General features: G+C 39.8%; 2 protein-coding genes across 9 annotated transcripts in view; one reads left to right on the top strand and one right to left on the bottom strand.

Annotated features, from left to right (window-relative positions):
* LOC140212070 (NFU1 iron-sulfur cluster scaffold homolog, mitochondrial-like) overlaps positions 1-17,547 on the bottom strand; it is a 40,259-nt gene extending 22,712 nt beyond the window's left edge. Inside the window, exons 1-2 of one of the 4 annotated variants that reach the window (XM_072282548.1) lie at positions 17,452-17,547; positions 15,271-15,380 (exon numbers count right to left, since the gene is read on the bottom strand). In XM_072282548.1, the coding sequence (XP_072138649.1) occupies positions 15,271-15,380; positions 17,452-17,513 (172 nt within the window). In that variant the 5' untranslated portion in view covers positions 17,514-17,547. Of the gene's footprint in view, positions 1-3,796; positions 3,834-15,222; positions 15,381-17,282; positions 17,413-17,451 lie in introns of those variants that run through there. The other 3 variants (XM_072282550.1, XM_072282551.1, XM_072282552.1) reach the window with 3 other exon arrangements.
* Positions 17,548-17,740: 193 nt separating this feature from the next.
* LOC140212069 (progestin and adipoQ receptor family member 3-like) overlaps positions 17,741-19,324 on the top strand; it is a 44,737-nt gene continuing 43,153 nt past the window's right edge. For 3 of the 5 annotated variants that reach the window (XM_072282544.1, XM_072282543.1, XM_072282545.1), the window contains exon 1: positions 17,741-17,806. In XM_072282544.1, coding sequence (XP_072138645.1) covers positions 17,791-17,806 — 16 coding nt within the window. In that variant the 5' untranslated portion in view covers positions 17,741-17,790. Of the gene's footprint in view, positions 17,807-18,006; positions 18,186-19,324 lie in introns of those variants that run through there. The other 2 variants (XM_072282547.1, XM_072282546.1) reach the window with 2 other exon arrangements.

The raw sequence follows: 19,324 nt of genomic DNA, 5'->3' as shown, positions 1-19,324 counted from the left end.
ATTGCACCATCCTAAACATCCAGAATCAGAATTATAAAGCTCAACAATGCTCCTTAGGAGCTCACACAAATTCACAACTTCTGTAAGTGAAACCGTCATGGACAACAGATGTTTCTAAATATCACCACACACAGACATTGAAGTTATGTACTCTGCAATTTTAAATATGTTGCTGCTCCTTCTTTATCACAGGTACGAGTTCTGGATCTCCCTTCCGAATAACGTCTTAGATGTACAGTACTTTTATCATACCAACTTCAAAGATTTGAGAAGGCAATTAGGGATGGGCATAAATGCTAGGTTCATTGACATCCTGTAATGAATATGGAAAAAAATACTCACCTATCACCAGCCAGTTTTTACTCCTTCCCCTCCCCGCACCTTCTTATTCTGGTTTCTGCCCCTTTCCTTTCCAGTCTTGATGAAGAGTCTCAGCCCAAAACATCGCCTGTTTATTCTCCTCCGTAGGTGCTGCCTGACTTGCTGAGTTCCTCCACATTTTGTGTGTTGCTCAAGATTTCCAGTGTTTGCAGACTCTCATGTTTGGAATATGAGGTGCTGTTAAACATTGATTACCTACCTTCCATTAACCACTCTCTTCTGCCTTTGTAAAGTAACCCTGTCACACTGTTCCCCTCACCTTATCTCCTTCCCTCCCATACCCTCTCCAATTGCCCATCACCCGTACATTCCTCCCATTGGTTTCCTCACCTCATCCACCTCCTTCCCTTTATTTAATGGTCTACTGTTCTCTCCTATTAAATTCCATCTCCTTTAGCCCTTTGTCACTTTCACCTGTCTCGTCCCAACTTCTTACATCATTTCCACTTCCTTCCCTCCCACATCCGCCTATCAATCCCTCACCTGAATCCACCTATCACCTGCCAATTCTTACTCCACCCTTCCTCCCACCTTTATTATAGCTGCTATCTTCCTTATTTCTTTCCGGGCCTGATAAAGGGTCTTAACCTGAAACATCGACTTTTCATTTCTTTCTATAGATGCTGCCTGCCTGACTAAGTTCCTCCAGCTCCCTTGTCTGTTGCTCCAGATTTCCAGCATCTAAAGCCTGTTCTGTCTTCTTTCTACTAATGGGAACAGGTTAATCTAACCTCTCCTCCTCAAAATAAATTAACAAATTTCAAGCAGGAAAGTTATGCTCCATTATATAGGGTACTGATGAGATCTAATGCTTTCCTTATTGAAGGAAGGTTGTTAATGAATTGAAGGAAATCTGAGTAACCTTACTAGTCCAATCTCTGAAACTGATATGTTGCCTTATGAAAAAAGCACGGACAGGAGCTTGGGGGGGGGGAGGGGCGGGTGGGGATCTTAATTGAAACTGAGGATCTCGACAGGGTGGATATGGAGAAAATGTTCTTTCCTAAGGGACAGTCCAGTCATTGTATGAAAATCCATTTCAGACAGAGATAAGGTAAAAGGCGGTGGATACCAAGCCTTTGAATATTTCTCTCACTCAAATGGCAGTAGACACCAAATCTTTGAGTATTTCTGAGACAGATTCCTGTTAAACAAGTGGTAAAATGATACCCTGAGGACAGCAATACAAAGCTACAGTTAGTCAGAACAACCATTACGTTATAAAATGGTGGAGCAGGCTTGAGGAGCCAAGTAGTCTGCTCCAGTTCCTAAACTATATGTTTGTTGCAAATTAGCCCTTATCAACTCGAAAATCCACAGAATTTCTGATGTTCATGGAATCTGCCAACATTTCAATGCTCTAACCCAGCAAATCAAAAAAGCCGCAATCAGATTTCATGTTGAGTAAAGGTTGGTAGACAAAATATAAGCAACAAACACAAAATGCTGGAGGAACTCAGCAGGTCAGGCAGCATCTATGGAAAAGAGTATAGTCAACCTTATGGGCTGAGACCCTTCCGCAGGACTGTATTCTTTACCATCGATGCTGCCTAACCTGCTGAGTTCCTCCAGCATTTTGTGTGTGTTGCTTGGATTTCCAGCATCTGCAGATTTTCTCTTGTTCGAGACAATATATAAGGTCCCTTTATTTTGTTCCTGATCCAGATGATGCGGATAGATAAACTAATGCAAACAATAGTACCTAAAACGTGGACAATATTCCATACACAACTCAGAGTTCTACATTTCTTAACTGTATAAATGTAAGTTGTGGCAACAACTGCATATTTTCTTATCTTACTCACAGAAAGTGAACAAGGAACACATGACATTAGTAATTTCTACTTTGCTGGACTATTCTATGAGATCTATTCACTAAGACGGTAGGGCAATTGCTCAGAAATTGTGCACATTCAAATCTGAGAATCAGTGGATTTTAGGATTCCAAGGGATTTTGAGGATTTGGTAAAGAAGTGGCAATGTGGACTAGGTACATTGTCAGCCACAGTCTTACTGAATTGCAGAGTCAACTGGATGGAAATGTGGTGGTGGGTTGGTGAGGCTGGTTATACGCATATGCATGATACTATTTCTGTTTTTTTAAGGACTGTGATTTCTCATGCAAATTCGAGGAGCTAGTGTGCCTTAGCGGGATCCATAATATATTATTAAACAACCCATAAAATTGACAACATTCCTGCTGAGTTCCTCCAGTATTTTGTGTTTGTTTGTGCGTGTGTGTTGCTCAACACTGCTACTGTCTCAAAATGGTGTACTCATTTCTAAAAGACATAATTTCTACCATAATATTAGAATTGGAAGTCCAGATATTGTTACATCACCTATTCAGTTCACAAAAATCAATGTCAAGGTTATAAAATCAAACTCGGAACAAGGCTTGTTAACTCTTCATTACTTTTGGTTTCAAGTTCACATTTGAAATCAAGCTCAGCAAAGTAACTAACAGAACTATGACATTACTTTTTACTTTGAATTTGCAGTGAGCCACCCATGTTTATTGCTGCCCTATGAGAGGGGGAAAAGAACAATTATCTTTGTCCCATCCCCAATTGAGGACTTAGTCAAAGCTCAGCAGCAAGTTTACACACAGCGCCACAGTTATCCACCTGTAAATCCTGTCAAATGAAATAAGAAGATGGCAGAACAAGCATCGCCAATGGAATTGTTAATTGATTAACTTAGCTGTCTATCAAAGCTGCCAAATGCCTAATGTTTCCAACATTCGGAAACAATAAACACTATCTATTGTTTAAATAATTAATCAAACTAAAACATCTTTTTAAAAAGCCAACAATAAATTAAAAATAATTTGAACTATTGAACACACTGTAAAATATTTTCATTAATTTCTTGCAACAATTCTACCCCCTTGAACTCCAGATACCAGCTCTAAATTGCTGGAGGTTTGTTGAGTGTAAGTGCAGGGAAATGCAACATCAGATTCGATGAAGAACCCTGCCTCATTGTGGAGTCATGTAATTGCCAGTCACTGCTGAGAGCAAGTTCAGGACTCCTGTGTTTATGGATGTACATGAGCAAATGCTGGTAGTCATGGGGAACTGCAGGCACTGCCCTGTAAAATGCACCCACAATATAGATGAATTTAGCAGTCAGTCTGGAACATTGCCTGCTTAGGTGGTACTCTAGAATGATAACATATTTTAGATTACCCTAATTTAAGGAGATGAGCAGAACCACATTTCCTCCAATTGTATTGTGTAACTTTTAACATGCACCCGAAAACAGTCTCAGCTTAATATAACATCCCATGAGATTGTACTGCCTTCAATAAAATCATGTATTCCTGGAAGTCATCAATACCATTTTACCAATGCCACCCATTGTAAATCTGGCTACCTACCTCACTGATGAAAAAGAGGTCATGATTGTTTACCTGCAGCTGAAGAGTGATTCCACCATGCTGCAGTCCAACAAGGCCCTATACAAATGGAAATACAATTGATTCTAAGCCACCAGTAGCAGCTTTTAAAAACCTTAGGGTACATCCACACTACGCAGGATAATTTTGAAAACAAAGCTTTTTCTCTTCGTTTTGCCTTCCCGTCCACACTGAGCTGGCGTTTTCAGCCCCCAAAAACAGAGATTTTGGAAAACACTCTCCAGAGTGAATAAATCTGAAAACGCTTAATATCGGGCATAGTGTGTACAGGGTAAACGGAGAGATTTAAAAACGTTGTCATAACAACACCACAACAACAATGCTTTTTTCTATTTCTGCTCGGTACTGCGCAAGCTGTTATAACATGCAGTCGGTGTGAACGGCGTGAGAGTTAAATTGTAAAGTGAGTTTTTTTGACTATTTAAAAACGCTGTCATGACGTGCCGGAACAGATGTTCGTTGTTTTCTTGAACGCCACCAGCTAACAATTTCAGAACAGACGGCAACGAGACTGAAGCCAGAAGAGTTATGTACTCACCAAATACTTTGACCCATAGCTTACTGAATAAATAAGTATACTCACTTTGCCCTGTTTTCTGTCCTTGCTTGTATGAAGGTGGTTTACCTATTTATGCAAGTACTTCTCTGACAATAGATGTGTAACAGCCTAATGTAACATTGTATGGAAATACAAGATAACGCTGATGCAGACGTTTTATACATTTAACAAGGTGCTTTATTAATGCAACAGAGTTAGTCAGTTTTTCAATGTTCGTCGTCAGCTGGGTCATACTGTCTGTGAACTCTCTGTCGGTTGCCTCCATACGCTCCAGTATTTGTTTTTTTTAAGTTTTAAGTCCTCCTGCGCGAGCGCCAAGAGCAATTCCTTTAAAGTTTTCCTACTCTGTAACCGGACAAACGCGCACGAAGTATACAGTTTCTCCTTCGCTTGTTTTCTGCGTGTCCTGCGCATGCCCAGTAGGAGGAGATTTGCCCAAATATCCGCCTAATGTGGACGGAGATATTTTGAAAAACGCTTAGTGTAGATGCCTGTCGTTTTTACTCGAAACCGGCGTTTTCAAAATTATCCGGCGTAGTGTGGACGTAGCCTCAGTTATTTTCATCCTGCCTTAGGCTGTTTGATCTGCAAGGTCATCCTGTCTTTTCTCTCTTATTGTGCTGGAGACAGTTTTAAAGGGTATTATATTGTTCCATAAATTCAATCTTTCATTCAAATCATTCACACTCAATATATATACATTTCTGTGCGTACTAAACAAGTGAAAAAAACCAACTCATGTTTCACCTTGCTCTTTGCTTGCAAGTAAGTACGATAGGAAAGGGTTAAACAATTCTTCCATGTTTAAATTATGTTAAAAATTACTTCATAGAACAGTAAGTCCAAGCAATAACTCTTCTGCTATAAAGTGTCCAAAGCACTTTAAAATTTTATATTGGAGTATTTGAAGTTTTTCAGCTCACTCAAGCAGTGTTGAAAACAATTATAAATACTAATGGCAACTAAGTCTGTTTATACATTAAAATCTAATCTTTGGAGTTGATAAAGCAGATGTGCATTGTCTCTGCCTCATGTACAACTTTTTAATGTAAATTTTTCTGGCTATATTTTAACCAAACCTTTTGTTCCTTGTCCTAATAATATTCACAAGCTATACTTAAAAGGTAAAGTTTGCCCTTTTAGATAAGCAATATGTATTCAAAACACTGGCAATTTCATTGTGAGATTCCAGGAATAAGATAAAACTACTGGAGTAAAAGTAGCCAGCATTGCAGATAAATGTAATGCATTAACAAGGTGAGCTTTGTCTCCCACCTAGTGGCTGAAACCATACCTAACAGATTATTACTTGGTATGCAGACATTTCATTGAACTGTATAGAGAATAGAAAGTGCAGGAAAAAACATTGGTAAGATCTACTTTTGATTTATGTATAAAAATGAAAAAGCTGCAATTGCTTTTATATGGACCAATCAGAAACTAAACATTCTATACAGCAAAACACTTGATCTTGCAATTTTACCCGATTGCTTTAGACACACTAACACCAAACACAGTACACTGGAAATGGTAAAAGAATTAAGTTGTATTTAAGATCTGAAGCCTCTCTGATGCAAATTGACAGCCCTGTACTGAAAAGAGATTTACTTCATCAACGAATACTTCTGTGATGTATGATAAGTTGCTTTAGGAGAGACAAGTCCCTTAACACATTGACAGAAATAACACACACCACTGAAAAAGTAATAAGAAGAAAGCATGTTGATGATTAGTCAGGATATCATCTCATACAGACACAGGATTGCCACGGTGCAGTGGAACAATAAAATCAGTCAAAATCAATTAAATCTAACACACTTGAGTGTTATGCAGAGGCTCTCATTGAATCTTAACCAAGGGCATCATTCATGCTTTCAAAGGGTAAATGCCAACTAATGAACATATAAATGAAAAATAATGTTCTTTTAAATGTCTGCTGGCATTTTGCTGCTATTTGAACCAATATGGTAACATGCACATGACAGCTCAATAGCAAAGGCTGTGTGCTGACTAACATGGATGTCAGATCCCATGACAGATTGTCAATAAACCTCACCAGTATTTTAACTCTCTTTGGAAGTTTTCATTAAGGCTTGATGCTTACAAAGATAAATGAGGTTTTCAACTAAAGTTGCTTGTTTAAAACCAACAGGATGGTGTTCTTCTTAAAATATACCTCACAATGGCAGGTTACAATATAATCTTTGCTATTGTCGAGTAATTTAATGTATTCAGTTATACAAGAGTTGACCTTACCTATACACAAAGAACATCTCTGGTGCCACAAGCAGATATAATTTTTGAAATGAAATAAACATAACATTTAGAGACATAAAATATAAAGCCAGATTTACAGCCTTTTATAGAAACTGATTCAGCACGGTTCTCTCTCAACATTGATATTACATTTAGAACAAAAACTATTTTGTATCACTTAGCAAGGAGATTTGCAACTGCTGTATTAAAGTAGCACAGCAACAAAAATAAGCTCTTTTATTTACAAATACAGATCAATCTTAAGATGATTATTCGCAATTTGTAACTACAACTTTTTTCACGAGCAAAACAAGCGATGTGACACAAGCACCCCTCTCACCCACATTCTCCCCAGCATTCTGTCCACTGCACCCCTCTTTATTATCATCTCCTCCTAGTTCCTGACAAGCCATTGTCAAAGTCATACTTTATTGATCCCGGGAGAAATTGGTTTTCGTTACAGTTGCACCATAAATAATTAAATAGTAATAAAACCATAAATAATTAAATAATAATATGTAAATTATGCCAGGAAATGTCCAGGACCAGCCTATTGGCTCAGGGTGTCTGACCCTCCAAGGGAGGAGTTGTAAAGTTTGATGGCCACAGGCAGGAATGACTTCCTATGATGCTCAGTGCTGCATCTCGGTGGAATGAGTCTCTGGCTGAATGTACTCCTGTGCATTAACTACCACTGCCACCATAATCCTCCCAACGCACACCTCCCTCAGTCCCACTCCAGCTCCAAACTTACCTTCCGATATTTAATTTTATAATAAAACTATCATGCACTGATAGTTTGAGAACTAATGTGGTGTGAGAAATAAGGAAATTCATCAATGGACTCAGGACCAGGAAGCAGCAACAAAGAAGCGCTAGAGGATTAAACAGGTGTATAAAGGGAAGTCATGGACAAAGACACAGTAGCAAGCAGGATTGGGGTAGAAACTGGACTACAACTGAAGAGAGAGGCAAAGGAGTGGGGGACGTCAGGAAATGGATGAAAGTGATATTGACGGAAGATACTGGGAAAGAAATTGGAACTGCAGGGGTTCCTATAAAAATATACGTCCTTATTTAACCGCAGAAGGCAACCACTGGCTGGAACTTGGATTTATAGATTTGAAGATGTCACTTCCAAGGAAAGATAGCAATCTACAGAGGTAAAACATAGAGGAATCTGTCTGTTTGTATCTGTAAATACTTGGACAGAAAATAATATAGGTTAATATTCCAGGTTTGAAGTCTCAAAAACCGGAAAAAAAAAATGAGAAAACGAATGTTGGAAAATAAAATTCAAGTAAAGCACTAGTAAGAAAAAAATGGATTCTGAAGATGCAACTGGAAAGAGTAACATTTAAGACAGGAGGAAAATATAAAGAAAGTAGAAAAGCTAACTTGTTTACTTTTGTGGTATTACTCAGGGAGTATGGCACTGACAGTGGAAATTACATGTGATTGTAAGAATGTCATACTTCCTCTGACATTCATGTGTCACTAAGAGTCAAAGGATGGTTTGAAGTATTATACGGGAATCTTAAAGGAAAGCAAAAAGAATGAATGCATTTCCATAGGAAGGGGTCATATTTTCAGAATTAAGTGGTTATTATTCTCATCTTTCTCCTGTGAAATTCAGAGACAAACTATTTCACAGCAACCATAGAGAGGAAGTGTTCTATTTGACAATTTATGTGCAAGGAAAAAGCATTGGTAATTTTTGTCCATGCTCTATAGAATAACATTACTCAAGAGTACATGACGATAGCAAAGTAATTACTAGAATCAGAATTGGCAATTGTCGCAAAATTGGTGGTTTTGCAAAGCAGTACATTGCAACACACAGTAACAAAAATTATATATTACAATAGCATATATAAAAAAGGAAGTTGAATTAATTAAGTAGTGCAAAAAGAGAGAAAAAATAGACTGAGGTAGTGTTCATAGGTTCATTGTCCATTCAGAAATCTGATGGCGGACTGGAAGAAGCTGTTCCTGAGATATTGAGTGTGTGTCTTCAGGCTCCTGTACCTCTTCCCTGATGGTAGCAATGTGATCAGGGCTTGTCCTGGGTGTTGGGGGTCCTTAATGATGGATGCTGCCTTTTTGAGGCATCATGTTTTAAATGCTGGGCAGGCCAGCACCCAGGATGGAGCTGGCAGAGCTCACAACTTTCTACAACCTTTTCCAATCCAGTAAAGTGGCCCCTCTATACCAGATGGTGGTGCATCCAGTACATCTGCAGAAATTTGTGAATGCCTTTGATGACATATTGTACTAACTCTCCCCCAACCTCTAATGAAATATAGCCGCCGTCATGCCTCCTTTGTAATTGATTGCATCAATATTATATGCTGGGCCCAGGATAGAATCTTAGAGATGCTGACACTCAGGGATTTGGAGATGGTCACCCTTTCCACCTCTGATCCCTTGATGATAATTGCTGTGTGTTCCCTCAACAGCCCCTTCCTGAAGTCCATTATCAATCCTTGATCTCACTGACGTTGGGTGCAAGATTGTTGCTGCGAACCACTCAACCAGGTGATCTATCTCGCTCGTGTATGCCTTCTCATCACCATCGGGAATTCTGCCAAAAACAGTTTTGTCATCAGCAAATTTGTAGATGCCATTTAAGCTGTGTCTAGCCACACAGAGAGGATACAGCAGAGGGCTAAGCACACATCCTTGAGGTACCAGTGTTGATTGTCAGCAGGGAAGATATGTTATTTCTGAACTGCACAGACTGTGGTCTCCCAGCAAAGTCAAGGATCCAGTTGCAGAGGCCCAGGCTTTTGAGCTTGTTGTTTAGAACTGATGGTATGATTGTGTTGAATGCTGAGCTGTAGTCAATAAACAACAGACTGACAGACTATTGTCCAGGTGATCCAAGCTCCAGCAAACAGCCAGTGAGAATTCATCTGTTATAGACCTACTGTGGCAATGGGCAAATCGCAGCGGATCCAGGTCCTTGCTTAGGCAGGAGTTGATTCTAGCCATGACCAACCTCTCAAAGAACTTCATCACAGTAGATATGAATGCATTTGGGCGACAGTCATTGAGGCAGATCACCCTGCTCTTCTTGGGCACTGGTATGATAGTCACTGTTTTGAAGCAGGTGTGAACCTCCGACAGCAGCAGCGAGAGACTGAAGATGTCCTTGAACACTCATGCCAGCTGGTTGGTGCAAGTTTTCAGAGCCCCACCATCAGGGCCTAACACCTCGCGAGGATTCACCCTCTTGAAAGACGTTCTGACGTTGGCCTCCAAGACAGAGATCACAGGATCACCGAATGCAGCAGGGATTCACTCAGGTGTAGTTTTATTCTCCCTTTCAAAGTGTGCATAAAAGGCATTCAGTTCATCTGGGAGTGAATCATCACAGCCATTCACGATGTTAGGTTTCACTCTGTCAGAAGTAGTGGCCTGCAAACCCTGCTAGAGCTGGCATGCATCTGATTCTGTCTCTAACCTCAATCGGAATTGTTTTCTCACCCTTAAAATAGTCTTCCATAGATCATACCCAGACTTCTTGTAGACTTCGGGATCACAGGCCTTGAATGTCACAGACCTAGCCTTCAGCAGATTACAAATCTCTTGGTTCATCCATGGCTTTTCGTTTGGTTATGTCCAGTATGTTCTCAAAGGCACACACTCATCCATACAGGTCTTGATGAAGTCGGTGACAACTGTGGTATATTCATTCATACTAGAAGATGAATCCCTGAACATGGTCCCCGCCCACTGACTCAAAGCAATCCTTATAAGTGCTACTCCACCTCCCTTGAACGCATCTTCTTGGTCCTCACCACTGTTCCTGCGTTCTTTAGTCTCTGCCTATATGCTGGGAGTGGACTACAGCCGGATGGTCGGACTTTCCAAAATGTAGGCATGGGATGGCATCATAAGCATTCTTGATGGTGGTATAACAGTAGTCAAGTGCGTAGGCTCCTCTGGGTCTACAGGTGGTACACTGGTGGAAGTTGTTCAGGAATTTCCTCAATATGGCCTTGTTGGAATCTCTTGCAATGATAGGGAAGACATCAGAGTGTGTGGTTCCATGCCCGCTGACTAAGTTGCTCAGTTCTTCCAATGCCTGCCTGATATTGGCCTGAGGTGGAATGTACGCCAGGATGATGACAGAAAACTCTTGGCAGATAAAATGGACGGCATATGATCGCTAGACGTTCCAGGTCAGGTGAGCGGGACTGAAACAGAACTGCCAAGTTTGTGTACCACAATGAGTTAATCATAAAGCATACTCCACCTCCTCTGCCTTTAAAAGACTCAGCTGTTGTCTTTGCAGAGAATCGTGAAACCATCTAACTGCAGCCTCGTGTCCAAAATAGTGGGAGATAGCCATGTTTCTGTGAAACAAAGTATAAAGCAGTCCTTGGTGTCCCTGCGGTATAGCAACCTTGCTCTGAGGTCTGCAATTTTATTTTCAAGAGACTGTACATTCCTAGCAGGATTGTCAGGAGTGGGGGTCTGAAGCCTCTGCATTTCAATCATAGTGGGGATGGCAGCAAGAGAGTGGGAGGAGGCACAATGTTTTGTGGGCTTAAGTTAATTTAAGAGGTTTTTGCCTTTATTGACAGCCATGAATTTGCATTAGGGCTGGACAAAAACCCACAAACTGTGGACATTTTCTCTTCTCTCTCTTTCGTCAGGCCAAAGATATAAATGCCTGGAAGCACATACCACCAGCTTCAAGGCAGCTTCTATAGCATTCTTATAAGACTATTGAACAACCTGCTAGTACAATAAGATGGACTCTTGACCTCACAATCTACTTTGTTATGGCTGGAGTTCCTCTCTGTGCCTTGTGGCACATTGGGCCATTTCTTTAGCACTTATTGTTTTTTACGAGGCCAAGTGGCTAGCTCTTCACTCAACCCAACACGGATGGAAAGCATGCAAGGAGCTGGCTGGATTCGAACCCGGCACCAGTTGCCTAAAAGTCCTGTGCAGATGTCACTACAGCACCAGTCGGCTACTTTGTAATGGCCTTGCACCTTATTGTCTACCTGCAGTACATTTTCTCTGTAACTGTAACATTTTATTCTGCACACTGTTTTATTTTATTCTACCGTAATCTCGCACTGAATTGATCCGCTGGTTTGACTTTCTTAACTGCTTGACCTTACACTTACAGTGCCTATGAAACGTATTCACCTCTTTTGGAAGTTTTCATGTTTTATTGTTTTATAACATTGAATCACAGTGGATTTAATTTGCCTTTTTTGACACTGATCAACAGAAAAAGACACTTTCGTGTCAAAGTGAAAATAAATCTCTTCAAAGTGATCCAAGGTAACTACAAATATAAAACACAAAATAATTGATTGCATAAGTATTCACCACCCCCCCCCCGCTTTAATATGACACATCAAATCATCACTGGCGCAGCCAAGGTGATTCAATTGATTGTAGTAAAAATACACCTGTATCTGGAAAGTCCAACTGCTGGTGAGTCAGTATCTTAGCAAAAACTACACCATGAAGACAAAAGAACACTCCAAGCAATTCCACGAAAAGGTTATTGAAAAGCACAAGTCAGAAGAGGGATACAAGATAATCACTGAAAATCCTTTGGAGTACTGTTAAGTCAATCATCAAGAAATGGAAAGAACATGGCACAGGTGTAAATCTGCCTGGAGTAGGCTGTCCTCAAAAACTGAGTGACCGTGCAAGCAAGGGGCTAAGTGAGACCTATGACAACTCTGGAGGAGTTACAAGCTTGAGTGGCTGAGATGGGAGAGACTGCACATACAACAACTGTTGTCTGAGTGCTTCACCAGTCGCAGCTTTATGGGAGAGTGGCAAACAGAAAACCACTGTTGAAAAAACTCACACGAAATCTTGGCTAGAGTTTGCGAGAAGGCATGTGGGAAACTCTAAAGTCAGCTGGAAGAAGGTTCTATGGTCTGATGAAACCAAAATTGACCTTTTTGGGAATCAGACTAATTGTTATGTTTGGTGTTTGCCTAACACTGCACATCATCAAAAATACACCATTTCCACCATGAAGCATAGTGGTGGCTGCATCATTCTGTGGGGATGCTTCAATGCAGCAGGCCCTGGAAGGCTTGTGAAGGTAGAGGTTAAATTGAATGAAGCAAAATACAGGGAAATCTTGGAGTAAAACCTGATGCAGACTGCAAGAGAACTGCAACTTGGGAGGGGTTTTATTTTCCAGGAAGGCAATGACCCTCAAGCTTAAAGCCAAAGCTACACAGGAATGGCTTAAAAACAACAAAGTTAATGTCCTAGAGTGACCAAGTCAGAGTCAAGACCTCAATGCAATTGAGAATTTGTGGATGGACTTGAAAAGGTCTGTTCACTCAAGATCCCCGTGCAATCTGACAGAGCTTGAGCAGTTTTGTAAAGAATGGGGAAAAATTGCAGAGTCCAGATGTACAAAGCTGGTAGAGACCTATCACCCAGATTCAAGACTATGATTGCTGCCAAAGGTGCATCTACTAAATACCGACTTGAAGGGGGTGAATAAGTATGCAATCAAATATTTTATGTTTAATAATTATTATAAATTTAGACCAATTTGTAGAAAGTTGTTTTCACCTTGACAGGAAAGAGTCTTTTCTACTGTTCAGTATCAAAAAAGCGAAATTAAATCCACTGTGATTCAATGTTATAAAACAATAAAACATGAAAGCTTCCGGGGTGGGGGGGGAGGGAAGAATACTTTTTATAACACTGTTTCTGTATTGAAATCCATTTGCCACTCCTCAACCCACTTCCCCAACTGATCAAGAGACCCCTGTAATCTACAAAAACTGTACTCATTATCAACATCATCATCTAAATTCTCCCCATTCTTTAGCTCTGTACCTCAATGTGTCCACGATGACCAGACATCTTCTCTACTAATTTACTCATCTGGTAATACTGACACTGTTGTAAAGCAAACTATTCCAATTTTTCTGACCTCTCTATATACACATCTCTGGTGCTGGTGTTGTACTACTCCCCTGCAACCTCTCTTAAAAGGTCTTGACATCTTACTTAAACTATATAAATTTGTGATGCCTAGAAATAACTGACTTATTAACGCAATTTATAAATGTTCAGCTACAACCTCCTTGGCTTTGTACTCTATACAATATCACTGAATGAACTTTACTACTGATATAGTTTGCTAGAATTCATTTGCAGGTTAAAATTCCCCAACACACATTTCTTTGGTCTTTAAGGAGCATCTGATCTCTGCAGGTACCCTACACTATTATGGTTCACAATTACCATCCTGAAAGTTATCTTCAAACATATGGAGAAAGAGCTTCTTCCAGATGAAATGCAAAGGACTTCCAATTCCCCAGCATTCAGCATCGGGAGAATACCTGAATCAGCTGCTGAAAAACAAACAACGGCAGGCTTTCAGCCTCCACCTACAATGCCATGTTTTGATTAAAAGGTTACAGTACACTGTATTTGTATTTTCCTTTTTATTAAGTTTTCGGTAAGGTATAAACACAATCAGGATTGCATACTTGTTCTGGTGTTAGATTTTCATTGGCGACTCTTTAAAAATTTAATGCTGTAATGTAACGTATAAAAACAATCAGCAACATAGACTTATTCTGCCGCTAGATTTTCATTATTTGCAAATGCTTTAAAAATTCAATGCCATGCCTTTTCTTAAATTTCTGCAAACAGGCTGCTGAATATTCAATTACCAAATGTCAGTTCATCGAGATATATACTTGCTTGTTTCATGATCAACATACCATTAATTGGCATATATCCACTCTGGTTATTCGGATTTTGCAGGTTTTCAGATTTTGGAATTTCAGGTAAGGGGTCCTTAACCTGTCTAGCCAGATTTTTGAATAGTCTTTCTGAATTTGCAGATTGGTTAAGATAGAAAGCAAAATCTAACAACCTAATTTAACACCAAGGGAAGATTTCTTAACTGCAAAAACATGAAAAGGAACAAGCTTAGAATCTTATTGGAAATGGTAAGTAAAGATACCTGGCTGCAATTAAAACTTAAGCACTGTTTTAAGGAATACTCTGAAAAAAAGATTTAAGAGATGCAAAAACACAAATATATTTTGTTCTTGTGTCCATTAATAGCTCTCAAGAAAAACAAATTACTTGTCAATACATGAGATTTTGCAGGGGCTGGGAATCCCGAACAACGTACACAAAATGCTGGAAGAACTCAGCAAGTTGGGTAGCATCAATGGAGGAGAATAAACATTTGAGCCAAGGCCCTTCACCAGGAATGGAAAGGACAATGGGAATGGGAAGACAAAGTGGAACCACAGGGAGGGGATCAGAAGGGACAAGGGGTGAGGTCTTACCTATTATCAGTCAGCTTGTATTCCTCCCCCTCGTGTTCTTATTCTGGCTTCTGCTCCCTTCTTTTCCATTCCTGATGAAGGGTCATACCCTGAAACATCAACTGTTTATTCCCCTCCACAGATACTACCTGTCTTGCTGAGCTCCTCCAGCAATTTGTGTGTGTGATGCTTAAGCCTCTTCTTGATGCCTTGTAGAGCTGATAATGGAATGGAGGACAACTTATACCAACACAACAGATTCAGGGGCAGTTCAACCAGAATTTACAGCACTATATCAAGCATACCTTTCTCATGCATGACAGAAGTACTTCAAGATGATACAACAAACATACCAGTGGCAAATTCAGTTCCAGATGGAATCAGAAACATTGGTCCCTTTAGGTATCTTGAAGTTGAACTCAAAGCAGAATGAACATTTCTTAGATTACTTCTGAAGACCAGGCTAAAATTTAAAACAAACAGAATGAAATTGCTTACATAAGTTTAAGAATTACACTTTCGCATTACAAATATTATGTCAAAATACTGCCTTAAAGGTGTTTTAGTAAAGGACATCTAAGGCTGTGGTGATAAGAAGGGAAGAACAGGGAGGGCAAAAAAGGAAACAATTCATTTTTAAAATTAGTTTATCTAATTAACAAATGATATTTCTTAGTTTATTTTTTCTATCTGCGTAGATTAGAAATGGAAGCAGAAAAATACTATGAACCTTTTACGAGCATACTTAAAAGACCTGGAATGAGTTTGTGCGACTTTCTAGAAACAAAAGCATAAAAGTTATTACATTTAATGTGCAGAAACTGCTGTGCACAACAGCAATATTACCAAAGGTAATAGCCGTACATTTATTTGATGAGATGATGGTAATTGGAATGCATTTCTGATTATTCTAAAATGAGTGACTTAGGTGGACTATTTTAGTGGATCTGAACTTCAGACTCTGAAGTCACATAACCACCATGCAAGACTGTTAGTTTTCCTTTTCTAAAGGACATGATTGAACAAGATTTTGATTTTACAATCTCGTATTTTCATAGTTACAATTAAGTAAGATTAAGCAAGTTAAAAGAATATGACCGTCAAATAGTAGATAACTTTTCCCCAAATCCACCTTAATAACCAAATTTGAAATGACTGTGTCCTTGTGTAACTAAAATCTAATCCTTACAATTTGCGGCAAATTTAGTTATATCTGCTTTTGACACTCAATGGATCTGAATATGGAGACATGCACCAAGCTGTAATTTTCACAAAAATAACCAACTAGTACCTAACTTTTGAGTTACTTATATTTAACTTGCCTAATTACTGTAGCTTCCCTTATTCCTTCTATACCTATGTACAATCAGCCAGAATAAGAAACAGTGCAAACAATTAAGTTAATTAATGGAATTACTGTGTAGACAATTTGTATTATAATATTGGCACTAAATAAATGAAGGTTATATTCAATAAGTAGGAATTGATCATTAACGTCAAAAACAGAAAATGCTCAGAAAAATTAACAGGTCAGTTAGCATCTGTGAAAATGTTTCAGGACCATGGCCCTTCTGAAAGAGACTGAATCTTAGGAGACTAGATGTTGTGGTTCAATGTTTGGAATACAGACAATGTTGGCTAGATTGAATGCACCTTTTATTTAAAAAAATAACATATCCACAGACACATAGAACAAACTGCCAGAGCAATTTGACATATTAAACAGCATCTGTGGACTCAAAGGAATGATCAATGTGTTGGATGGAGACCCTTCAACAGGACTCATTTGATACAGTAAGTTCCTCCAGAAGTGTGTTTTGTGCTTCAGATTTCACCACCTGCAGGTTCTTGAGTCCACACCACTGGGTAGCTCTGTCAAGTCTATTGTCATGTGCACAAGTACAGTGACGTAGATACAATGAAAAACTTGCAGCAGCAACACAGAGAACATAAAATATACTGCACATAAACTACACCCCGTTATGCCATACAGTGTAAAAACTGTACGAAAGCAAGACCATGGTGCAACAACAAAAAGAAACAATCTGTTTGGTGGACTGTAGTGTTCTTTCGTTGAGATGGGGTTAGGATTGTGCAGGTAGTTTCAAGAGCCTAAGGGTTGTAGGAAAGTAGTTGTTCCTGTTCATAGGTATTACAGTTCCCCCCCCCCAAAAAAAAAGTGAATAATAAATTTAAAAACAAAACCCACAACTGGAAACTCAAGTTTTTGCATTTGGGACTAAAGCCCTGCCAGTAAACAAATTACAGACTGATCACCAAACCGGTCACACAGTAACAGAGACCGGGCCAAGTGCAGGATGAATGTTTTCCAAAAGGTTTCAGTTCCCAGACATAAATCACCAACCCAGGGGAGTTCAGACCACAGGCGGGACTTCGGCCCAAGTGATTCAGGAAGCTGAGCGGCGCGGGTTTTCAATATCCCGCCGCCAGATCTACGTGACGAGGCAAAGCCACAGCCAGAGTGTCCCCGGTCGGAGGTGATGCTGGGGAGTAGGGAAGGTGCAGCTCCAGACCTGCTTGCTGGCAGCCATCGCCCGAACAGCAACCACAACCTCCGGCCACCCAGCGACGCCATCGCTGACTGCTGCAAGGACCCCACCTCCTCCTCGCATACTGCCTGCTTCCCCACCCGAGGAACATCTCGGAATCACAACCACCGCCTTTCATTCCAGTTTGGGGAGTTCATAGATCTAAAGGAAAGATTTGGGGGGAAAAACAAAAATATTAAATTAAAAATAAGCACGCACAGCGGGGCCGACTTTGAGAGCTGTGAGGCCCCCAGGCCCGTTTGATTCCTGTCAGTGCGGGATAGCGCGAGAGCGGTGTTGCAGAATGGCACCGTGAATAGAAATATGCAAAATACACTGGGTAAATCTAGATTATTTAGCACCCTTGAGTTTCTTCTGTTGGAATTTTTATTAAGCAAGCAGAAAAATAGACGTTGGCCATAGTGAGATTGCAATAGGCTGCAGAAATGCTGAGTTGATGCGTGGGCACCACGCGGGTAGCCATCGCGTTGATAGTTCCGGCAAACGTGCATGCGGGTCGTACTACGCATGCGCATACACGGCGGCCGGTCGCATGTCATGTTCATTCAGATCTTTGGTTGAATGGCGAAAGCATTTGCTACTTGAACAGATGAAATGTGGAAATCTGTGCTATTGCCTTTTATTTTAGCAGCATGCTTTTAAACAGAGATTGAACTGGGCGTCTCAATATGGAATTCATGATTTTTTCATTAATTTCAGTAAGTAGTAAATACAGCTGTATCTTTACAGCTTCTTGTAACGTAGCATTTTATAGAAACGTTATCCTTTTCGAGTACAGTACTTTAAACAGTTGGAATATTGCATTTTCTGTGCTGTCAGTGTCAAATCTGCAGTGCATCAGCCAGATAAAGTGAATTTGTAATGTGAAATTATGTTTTGCGGACAATCATCTTGTCTTTATAAAACCTGAGAACAGAATGTGAGTGATACAGGGGCGCAACTGGTCTCATGACTGGTGAGTCGGGATTCAACCTTGACTCCTGGTACTGTCTTGTAATTGTATGTTCTCCCTGGACCGTTTGCACTTCTTCCCACTTCCCAAAGACGTGGAGTTTGGCGTATTAATTGGCCAGATATTATCCCTCGGTGTTGGCAAACGGTATGGGGCAGTTGATGGGAATGGGATTTGTGTAAATGGGAGCTCGATGGTCAGCGTGGACTTGAGGACCGACGGGCCCGTTTCCATGCAATATACTGTACAGTAACTCTGACATCTAATTTCTACTGTGAAATATAATCTACAAGTGAACGGTCTTTCCATGACATTGCAATGACTTGTGTGCAATATTATGGAAATTAAAAATCCAAGTGATTTATTTACAACATTACGTGTCTGGGTAAATACAGTTGACAAAACTTGATTTCCACAGACCCAAACAATAAATTTCCCAAGCTGTTTTAGTATTATTTAGGCCTACACATTGCAAATAATTATGCAACTGTACAGCAAAATATCTGTGAGATAAGAAACAGGAAGATGCTGTTTAAAAAAAACAGTTTGATAAGATTAAAATATAGCTATTGCTTGTGTTTTTTGATTGGTTTACTTACTATGTAGACTTGTTGTAAATGCTGCAAATTGTGGATGCAGTGCTGTTTAATTGCTTTTAGTCTCAATCATTGTTGGAATTTTTAGATAGTTTCCCTCAAAGTTTCTGCTTGTGTATCATTTAGAAAGTCAGAAAATGTGACAAACATTAGAAGCTTATTTGCATTGGCATTATTATTTGACCTCTGGGCTTTTCAACAATTTGGTCAGGTATGTCATTTTAGGGAAGCAAGACTTGATTACTTTCTCTTGACTTTTTTTTGGTTTGGGTGATTTATATTCATTCAG

This window comes from Mobula birostris, chromosome 18 (assembly GCF_030028105.1).
Source record: "Mobula birostris isolate sMobBir1 chromosome 18, sMobBir1.hap1, whole genome shotgun sequence".
In the NCBI taxonomy this organism is placed as follows: domain Eukaryota; kingdom Metazoa; phylum Chordata; class Chondrichthyes; order Myliobatiformes; family Myliobatidae; genus Mobula; species Mobula birostris.
Note: the sequence above shows the minus strand (reverse complement) of the source record. Positions and strands in the feature narration are given on the sequence as shown.